General features: G+C 35.0%; 1 protein-coding gene and 1 long non-coding RNA gene across 3 annotated transcripts in view; one reads left to right on the top strand and one right to left on the bottom strand.

The window, feature by feature from the left end:
• On the top strand, positions 1098 to 2458 carry LOC110264812. The gene is made up of 2 exons (XR_002351045.1): positions 1098 to 1739; positions 1970 to 2458. It is a non-coding gene; the product is annotated as an uncharacterized LOC110264812 (long non-coding RNA).
• The window catches only part of LOC107608838 (CBL-interacting serine/threonine-protein kinase 3), a 7544-nt gene continuing 1565 nt past the window's right edge, over positions 3399 to 9377 (bottom strand). The window contains exons 2-16 of one of the 2 annotated variants that reach the window (XM_016310581.2): positions 9127 to 9219; positions 8609 to 8842; positions 8345 to 8407; positions 7634 to 7705; positions 7246 to 7353; positions 7048 to 7128; positions 6234 to 6287; positions 6006 to 6131; positions 5828 to 5917; positions 5238 to 5360; positions 5037 to 5147; positions 4741 to 4854; positions 4591 to 4647; positions 4295 to 4369; positions 3399 to 3732 (exon numbers count right to left, since the gene is read on the bottom strand). In XM_016310581.2, the coding sequence (XP_016166067.1) occupies positions 3652 to 3732; positions 4295 to 4369; positions 4591 to 4647; positions 4741 to 4854; positions 5037 to 5147; positions 5238 to 5360; positions 5828 to 5917; positions 6006 to 6131; positions 6234 to 6287; positions 7048 to 7128; positions 7246 to 7353; positions 7634 to 7705; positions 8345 to 8407; positions 8609 to 8779 (1326 nt within the window). In that variant the 5' untranslated portion in view covers positions 8780 to 8842; positions 9127 to 9219 and the 3' untranslated portion in view covers positions 3399 to 3651. The remainder of the gene's footprint in view (positions 3733 to 4294; positions 4370 to 4590; positions 4648 to 4740; positions 4855 to 5036; positions 5148 to 5237; positions 5361 to 5827; positions 5918 to 6005; positions 6132 to 6233; positions 6288 to 7047; positions 7129 to 7245; positions 7354 to 7633; positions 7706 to 8344; positions 8408 to 8608; positions 8843 to 9126; positions 9220 to 9377) is intronic. The other variant, XM_016310582.2, reaches the window with a different exon arrangement.

The following is a 9377-nucleotide window of genomic DNA, read 5'->3' as shown; positions in this document are numbered from 1 at the left end:
TAGAAAACTAGTTATTACAGACGGATATTTCCGACGGATTTTATCCCACGGAAATACAGACAGAATTTCAGAGGGATTTTTTGTCAGAAAACAAAAAAAATGAATTAGCATAAATTACAGACGGAAAAGAGAATCCGTCTATAATTAAATAAACAAAATACTGCATTTTATTAAATTATTACAGACGGAAAATCCGCCTGTAATTTAAAATTTTCTGTCGGAAATATTGAGTTAACCCTAAACTTATCCCTGTTCTCTCGATCCATTTACACTCCACCCATATCAAATGAGCTTGTTCCTCTCTCCGTCACTGAGTTGCTTCTTCTCTCCGTCGCACCATCTTCTTTCGCCGCTGTCACCGCCACTGGCGTCACAGATCTCTCTCCGTCGTCCCTTGCGTCGCACGAGCTCCCACCGCTGCCGCATCCAACCCTAACCCCAGAGCTTTGTCGCGTCTCCAACCCTAATCCCAGAACTTCGTCGCGCTTCCAATCCCTGCTTCGCCGCTCCCTCCATCGACACTCCCTCCGTCTCAAAGCCTCCGTCGTGCTCACTCTCTCGTAAGCCTTCAAACGTCGCTCTTTCCTCCATGGCTGAAACCCGTAACGCTCTGTTTTTCCTCCTGCGTCGCCGGTCTCTGTCTCCTCCTGCGTGTGGCTGTACTGAAGCTCCATGGGAAAGATATACAACGGATTCCATGGGTGAAGCTTAAGCACAGCTACGGAAGTACCGCGAGACTCGATTGAAGCAGTACAAGAACTACGAGAACCTCTCGTTCTCGTGAGGATCTCGACAAGGTGAACACCTCAGCTGATTCACGCTTTCACTTCTGATTCAGATGAAATTATGAATACTAATTCTAATTCGTTTCTAAACTCCCTGTTTATTTATTTATTTGGCAAGAGTGTTTGGAAGTGCAGAAGGAGAAGGCCTTCTGTATTGGCACCACTTGGGGTAATGATCACCACATGTTTGATACAATGACTGTGATGTCTTTTACCTTCATTTTTATCCCTTTGTTCTACGATACATTACATTACAAGAATGTGTTTTGTTTTTCTTCACTGACTCACTTTTGTTGTTTGGGTTCAGGAGCCAGGACCTATTGAATCCAACATGAGTAGCTTTTTCAAAAATCAGCTGCTGCTGCTTCAATCTAAGCAGCCTTTAGAGCAAGATCATTCTGTCAAAGACAACTAGCCAAGAATAGCAATGATATTTCTGAAGATGCACTTGACCAAGTTGCTGATTCTTTGAACAAGGTTCAGAAGATGGGTCATTTTGAGGATTATCTACATTCTACAGCTTTAAAGATTCAAAAGAGATACCGCGGATGGAAGGGAAGAAAAGATTTTTCGAGAATATGCAACCGCATTGTAAAAGTTCAGGTACTTGTGCACACAGAATGTATTTTACTAGCAGCAAGGTCATGCTTGTCTCGTAGGTGATTTTTTTTTTTTTTTTTTGAGTTTTACAATTCTTTCCTTTCCTTTCTCCATAGTATATGCTTCTTTATATATAACCCTCAAATTGTTGTGATGGCTGTAGCTTTTCTTTAAATGTAACATACTGTTATTTCATTTAGTATGGCATTTCCTTGATTTGCCTTGCAGAGTCAATTCCTACTGCCTCTGTCCTTGTGTCCTTGCAGAGTCAATGCTAGAGTTTCTTTGAACTTGAAGTGTAAAAAACTACAAGTTGGATCTTGTTTGAAATCCAAACTCAACCCTACTCACCTGGTATGTCACTACTTGTTTTCGTTCAATTTCTTTTCCCAAGGGTTTCTTTCTTGCCTCATTCATTCCACGCTGCATTTTTTCTAAGTAAAACTCTGGTTTTTTCATTTGCTTTTTTTAACCACTAACAGCCACTCCTTTGATTCTGTTTATCTATACTGGATATGTTTCCTGGGAAACTATTAATTTTGGCATTCTTTTATTTTCTTACACTTTTTGTATTTCTGTTTCAGGAAGTAGTTGATACATCTGGAGGGTAAAAAAAACTTACCTTACTTTGAATTTTTTGCTATTAAATCGTTTTGTTGATGAAAAGCTAATAAAATTCCTAGTTTCTGCCTTTATCTTGCATTTTATTACCCAAAATGTTATTTGATATCTCTGTTTTTTATTGCAGGTTCTTCGTGAACTTCTTGAGTTCAAAAGTGATCGTGCTCCAATACCTGTAGGGAAGGTTGAACCTGCTTTAGCTATTGTGCATCGGTTCTGCACTGGTGGGATGTCTCTTGGAGCTATTTCAAGAGAAACTCATGAAGCAATTGCAATTGCAATTAACAGATTAGGTGGAATATATGTAAAATTATGTAAAATTTAGTATGGTTGAACAATATACTGAGGATTATAGTTGATAATACACTTTGTTTACGTTTTGAATTATATTGACTTGTTTGTTTATAATAATTTTCTTTTAATTTTATAATACGATGAATTTGTTTATTTTTTGTAATATTATAAATATTCGAATACATCTAATTTGTATTAAATTTATATTTATTTTGTATGAAAACAAGTTTATTTTGTAATTGAAAAAATAAAAAAAAATTCTATTTTAGCTTACTGACGAATTTACAGACGAATTTTCTGTTTGTAATCAGAGTGTGAGATGATTTTTCAAGGTTCAAATTACAGACGAAAAATCTGTCGAAAAATTTGTCTGTAATTTACAGACGAAAAATCCGTCGGAAAATTCGTCTGAAATTACCGACGAAAAATCCGTCAGAAAGTTCGTCGGCTTCAGGAAATGGATGGAGAATTTACAGAAGGAAAATCCGTCGGTAACTGGTAAAAATCCGTCGGTAAATAATTTCCGTCGAGCCTTTTACAGAGGGACAAAATCCGTCGGTAACCAAAAATCCGTCTATAATATAGACCAAATCTGTCTGTAAATTTATCTGTATTAAGTCATTTTCTAGTTGTGAATTTTAAATTCGCGTGTCTGTATATCCCGTGTCCGTATTAGTATCCATGCATCATAGATTCATATACATCTGCTAGTGTGTTTGTCAAATGATCACTTCATTCCTCGATTTGACAAATTTATTTAGAAAAGTTTATTTAAATAGAAGAATGAAGTGAATTTTATAGAGTTTGAATAATCGAAAGCAAAATCATGAGGGTTTCAAACATCCTAAATCAAAAGCAAAATCAACAAATTATCCTAAATCAGTGCTCGTTACAAATTTGTAATCTTCAATTTTTAATAATAGCTATAGGGTACATTATCATGTTACAATGTTACCTACAACGATTTAGTAGCTTAAATTGTTAATGGATTATACATGATAAAATATATTTTAGAAAACAAAATTATACACCACACTCTTCTCTAATGACCATTATATATAATAAATATAATAGATATTATTTAAAANGGATACATTCTTACATAAAAACTGTGCATGCATGCTTTCCAACAATAATAGCATGGAAACGCAACAGTAACATGTATGTGATGTGAGTACATTTGTCCAAAACAAACCTAACAAGAAAGAAAAGAAGCTATGCCGGTGGGGCAAGCAAAATAACAAATCAAGAAATTGCTAAATATGGTGGAAGCTACAGAAGAAGAGATCATTATCATAGCTAGACATCAATTAAATTACACTTAGATTTCATAATTGACATCACTATCACTTCACTTGGCTTCTTTCTTTTGCATATCCTCTTCTGTTTTCCAAACCACGTCGTCCAAGCATGTTGACAGGTTTTTATAGAACTGCACAATGGTGAAAAAGAGTATCAGTTTCTTTTCGCACTTTTTGGTATATTCTTACTTTAGTGAGTAAATAAAAAGTTTAATTACTCGGTTAGTTCTTATAGTTTTATCAAATTTGTAATTAGGTCTTTATACTTTTTTCCCCCTCCAATTGAAGACATCTATAATTAAGAGTTTAATTAGATCTTTGATCATATGTTTTTTAGGAGAAATATTATGTTAATTTTAATATTTTTGACATGAAAATGACATAATTACAAAATTAGAAACAGTGTAGAAATCCACTTAAAAAGAAAAAAATATATATAAAGATCTAATTGCAAATTTGGTAAAACTATAAAGACTAACAGAATAATTAAACCTAAATAGAATTGTAAGTTTGTAACATGGTGAAAAGGAGGCCGAGTTTCTTCTATCTATAATCTATCACGGTCACTTTTTGGTATATTCTTGGTTTAGTCTGTATGAAAAGATTAAGCGACCGATAAAAGGGAATGGAGGAAGTAATGTAAGAAATGATTATGTAAATTTATTAAGTGAAAAGGGGAAGAATGAAGGATACCTTATGAAACTCCAATGTATCACCCTTTGCTTTCCGTACCTCAACCATGTGAAGAGAAGGTGCCACTTGGAATATCTGTTTTACAATTATGAGCACTTTTTAACACAATATATCTTAACAAAAATTGTGATCTTATCATATTCACCATACCAAGACATAGGCAAGAACTATTAGATGATTTGATATGTTTAACTGAATTGTCATCTAACAGTTCTCAACTATAATCTACACATAAAAACATATTCATCTGAGTAGTCAAAATAAATTGAGGATCATGTACTTGTACTATACTATACCTCTGTGGCAACATTAAGGTTTCCCTTCCTTCCAGCTTTAACATTTTCAAGCCTCATCTGAAGGTGATAATGGTGTGTTAATTTCAAAAATTACCATTAAATAAGAGGAGCTAGAGCATGAATACAGTATGTTGCACAACTATGGCTTACCTTGTAATTTTTCTTTTGCACATCAAAGCCAAGAGGTTTTGCAGCTTCTTCAATCTTGTTTATTATCTCATCAGCTGGTGATTTTGATGTGAATCTTGTTTCTCTTTTAAATCCCTGCAATCACTGACATCAGAATAAAGCAAACACAGGACTACTCTAATGGAATGAGCATACTAAGTAACTTCAACATTATATATCTCATCTCGAGTAATCGATATATCCTCCTAATCATCTTCCTAATAATCCTCTTAATTCCTAAACAAGGTAATCAAGTAATCATGCAAAGTAGTCTCTACCTGCTCTATATCAAACAAGTTTTCTAGGTTCAACCCTTTGGACATGGAGATTAACTCGAATGCATTCATGGGTGTTGGTTGTTCTTCCTTCTTCTCAGTTACATGGTGTTCCTGAAAAAGGTAAAATCCTCTATGAGACAAAATACATTCCAGAACATACACAAAAGCAATCACAAAAGCATCTCTAGTTCATCAACATACTTCACAATCTTTGAAGACAGCTTCGACATCATCGAGGTTGGTTTCCCCTTTCTCCTCGAAAACTGGAGGCTTATAATCTTTCTTAAACCATTCATCCTCCAAAATCTCAGCAACAGTGATACGCTGCAATACAGATAGGGCAACTTAGGTGTGCAGACATAATTTAACAAGTACTGATACATAAACAGACATGTAAGATTAATCATTAGCTCCTATTCTTTTCCTTTCACCGGTCGTTTCTGCAGAGCAGGGATTAGATAAATGTGTTCTAGAAAGTTCATAAAGAAGGGCGGCCTAGTGCACGAGGCTCCCACCTGGAAGGATAGATGTATGCAGCCTTACTCCGGGTCAGAAGGTAGCAATCTTACCGTGCGGCATGCGCCAAGGCTCACCCTTTTAAAAGGTACATTAGCATGTCTTAAATAATCATTATATCAAGCTGATGAAGATTAGTTACAAGTGATCATTGGAAACAACCAAGGCAGAATAGCAGGTTAAAACTTTCACAAGTAAAATGAGTTCCAATTTGAGAACAGAAGTGAAATTTCACACATATAGAAGCAGTCATAAAGTAAAATGCTGATCCTTACAGTCTCAGGATTAGGATCCAAGATTCGAGTGATCAATTTTCTTGCACTGAAAGAAAGCCATGGCGGGCAAGTAAACTCAGCTGCCGAGATCTGTCGATCAAGAAATGAAGGTAATAAGGAGGAGGGGGATAAAAGTAGAAACGAACATAATTGTGAAATACAGTTAAAAAGTGCTCACTTTTTTATACAGGTTCATTAGATTTGGGTCATCAAAAGGCAAGTAACCTGCAACCAGCACAAAGAGAATCACACCACACGACCACAAGTCCGCGGTTGCCCCATCATAGCCTCTATCTTCAAGGACCTATGCAAGACAAACATATAGTTATAAGGATTATTCTGATGCATGAAATTCAGCATATCTTTCGCAATAAACTAACTATCATGACATGACATTTCTCTGTACCTCTGGAGCAACATAGTTTGGTGTTCCGCATGTAGTGTGAAGAAGTCCATCATCCTGCCATAACAAACATTTTTAAAGATATAGGTTTACATTACAAGAATATGTTCAAAATAGATAGTTACATCATCAAATTATTGATTTTCACGGCTATATATTCCTTACTAATTGAAGTGTAGCCTTTTTAGTTACCAATGTGAATAATCCAGTTTTTGTATTCATGTACTTGTATAGGGTTAGTGTAATTTTATGAACAATATAGCAGAATTTTTCTGAGTTTACAATTCTTTATATTCCTAAAGCTTAAATCTAGTATGGGAATAGCTTCCTGAGTCTGACTCAAAAAGAAAAATTTATACCATGTCTTAGGTCCTAAGTAGTTATACCTAGAGTGAAGCACAGCCGAGCCTAGACCAAAAAATTGTCAACTTCGGTATCCTTTAAACATCCATAAAGCTACACAAATCAAATTCTATGACTGAGTCATTTATCTAATCATCTGTCAGAATCACTAGATCCGAATTACAACAGCAAACAACATTGGCAAGAACTAAATCCGAAATTATTGACCATTATATGATTATATCCACTAGAAGAAAACGGTCAGTACAGAATCACACTCGTATAATTTAAATATTATTAGTACATTTTCCTTCAACATATTAAAAAGAATAAAAATAAAAAACCAAAAATATAAAAACAATGTTTCTACATGATAATAATTGTATCAGCTAATTCACCTAACAAAAGCAAGATCAATGTAATGAATAAAGATAAACAACAAAGTAAAATTCAGAAGGCGATTAATCATTCTTACCCTGACTTGTTGGGAGAGTGCACTCAACCCAAAATCAGAAACTTTAAGGTTTCCAAGAGTATCCAATAGCAGATTTTCAGGCTGCAGGAAGAAGTTAAAAAATATATACAAAAATTATATGTCAGAGTTACTTTCTTATAATATCAAGCTCAATTAAACTGTTTTCTATGTCCCTCAAGTGTGGCTAAAGGGCCTTACCTTCAGGTCTCTGTGGAAGACACCCCTGCTATGGCAATAATCAACAGCATTTATAAGCTGCTGGAAATATCTTCGTGCTTCGTTTTCACTCATTCGTCCATGGTTTACCTTCACAGCAATAGATTCCATTAGAACGTATATAAATATGGAACTTAGGTGCTAAGATCCAAAGGAATCCTGTCTGAAACAATGCCGATAAAACAATGCTCATTGAAGGAAAGAAAGAGTATCATAACTTGGACTAAGTCCAGTATCATAAGCACTACAGCATTGATGAACCACAAATATGATCCAAAAAGTTGCCATGTTTTACTTTTCTCAAAAAGTTCTTGAACCAATTGAAAATGAAATGAAGCCTTTGATAGGCAAGAATAATTTATTTACTCACAATTTTGTCAAAGAGCTCTCCCCCAGTCACAAACTCCAAAACAATATATATTTTTGTTTTACTTCCCATGACCTGCAAACAAAAAAGTTTCACAATGTTAGAGGGGATTGGACTCCTGACATAAAGGGTTATGCAGTCTTAATGCTCTCAAACACAATATGAAAGTTGGAAGAGAAGACAAAAATGGTGGGGAAGAACAATATTTAAGGATACATAGATGGACTCATTTTTTCAGCCTTCCATTGAACAATATAAAAAAGTACAAGTAAAGAAGTACTTTGAATAATGAGATATTTTTATTCATTCCATCTCAATTAGTCTTGGATAGAAAGCAGCAGCATCAGAATTATTTAAGTGTAGTCTATGCATGTAATGATATGATCCAACATTTTTTAAAACTTCAAGTGAACAAGTATATAGTTCATTTTTATAGAGAATCTCCAAAAGCTCCCTATGGCATTAAATAATTTGCCAAGATACTTTGAGAATCTTAAAGTATAATAAGAAAAGTTTGATTTCAATGCACTGACGCTAAAAATAATCGTCAAATCAAGCGCTGCCATGCATGCAAAAGTAGTTTCCTTTTGAGATAGTAGATGCGGAAATTAACCACTTTGGCTCGCATGGAAGCACCTGATGTCAGTGCATTTTAGAAAATTCTAGACTTAAAGAGAAGACAAGATCATTCTCATGTATGTTTCTGAGAGAGACCTCGTATAGTCGAACAACATTGGGATGCTGGATTAACTTCATTGTAGCTATCTCGCGCCTGATCTGCAAAAACACATTACAAACATCTAAGAGACTTAACCTCATTAATGTGAGGGTCTAAAGCAAGCTTTTCCTACAAAGTCTATAACCTTTTTCACCAAAAATTTTGTTCATGAAAAGGTAGACATTGTAAGAAATATGCAGGGTAAATGTAAGAGAACAGGCCAACTTATTCAACAAAGTGAATGATTCTCCAAACAATACCTGTTCAGCCATCTTGTGCTTGAGAACTTTTTCCTTGTCAAGAATCTTGAGAGCCACAGGATCACCAGTCTCCGAGTTCCTTGCAAATTTCACCTTTGCAAAAGTTCCCTCTCCAATGGTCCTCCCAACCTCATATTTACCGATACGACGCTTAATCTTAGGCTGACTCATCCTCTATGCCCCCTTGAAACTTTTGTGATGAATGGAACTTCAGCTCACTTACAAGGAACCTACCTGAAATGCATATCAAAATTCAGTTCCTAACTCAAAAGTAAACTCAATGTTATGTGTATTGAGGACATGTTACTATTGCTTGTGATCTTAACCAATATTTACAAAGCCAAAGATGCAAATTATCAAAGGCATGCATGGTGCAAGGACTGCAACATTCCTAGAGATCTAATTGAGACCAGAAATGCAGCACAGCAGAAATATTCTTCTTAAACTTACTCATTGATGCTTGATTTTAAGTTACACATATTGAGAAAAACAGAGAAATTGTTAGGATAAGAAATAACCTCAAAGTTTGTCTTCCGGCAAATGATAAACCTACAACCAGAATTCAGCTTGAATATGGAAAACCCCCTCTTGGCAACTACTAACTTTGCAGTCTAGATTTGTAAGAAAACCATTAATATCCCCAAAAGAAGAGAATCAAAATTGAAGAACCTCAATTAGAAGGGGAGGGAAAAAAATGCAAAATTGATCATAAATTACCACAGATATCAGCTTTCCAGCACCATATAGAACCAAAAAAGTTCTCCAAAAA

Source organism: Arachis ipaensis, chromosome B07, assembly GCF_000816755.2.
Source record: "Arachis ipaensis cultivar K30076 chromosome B07, Araip1.1, whole genome shotgun sequence".
Classification (NCBI taxonomy): domain Eukaryota; kingdom Viridiplantae; phylum Streptophyta; class Magnoliopsida; order Fabales; family Fabaceae; genus Arachis; species Arachis ipaensis.
This window is presented reverse-complemented; position numbering and strand designations above follow the sequence as displayed.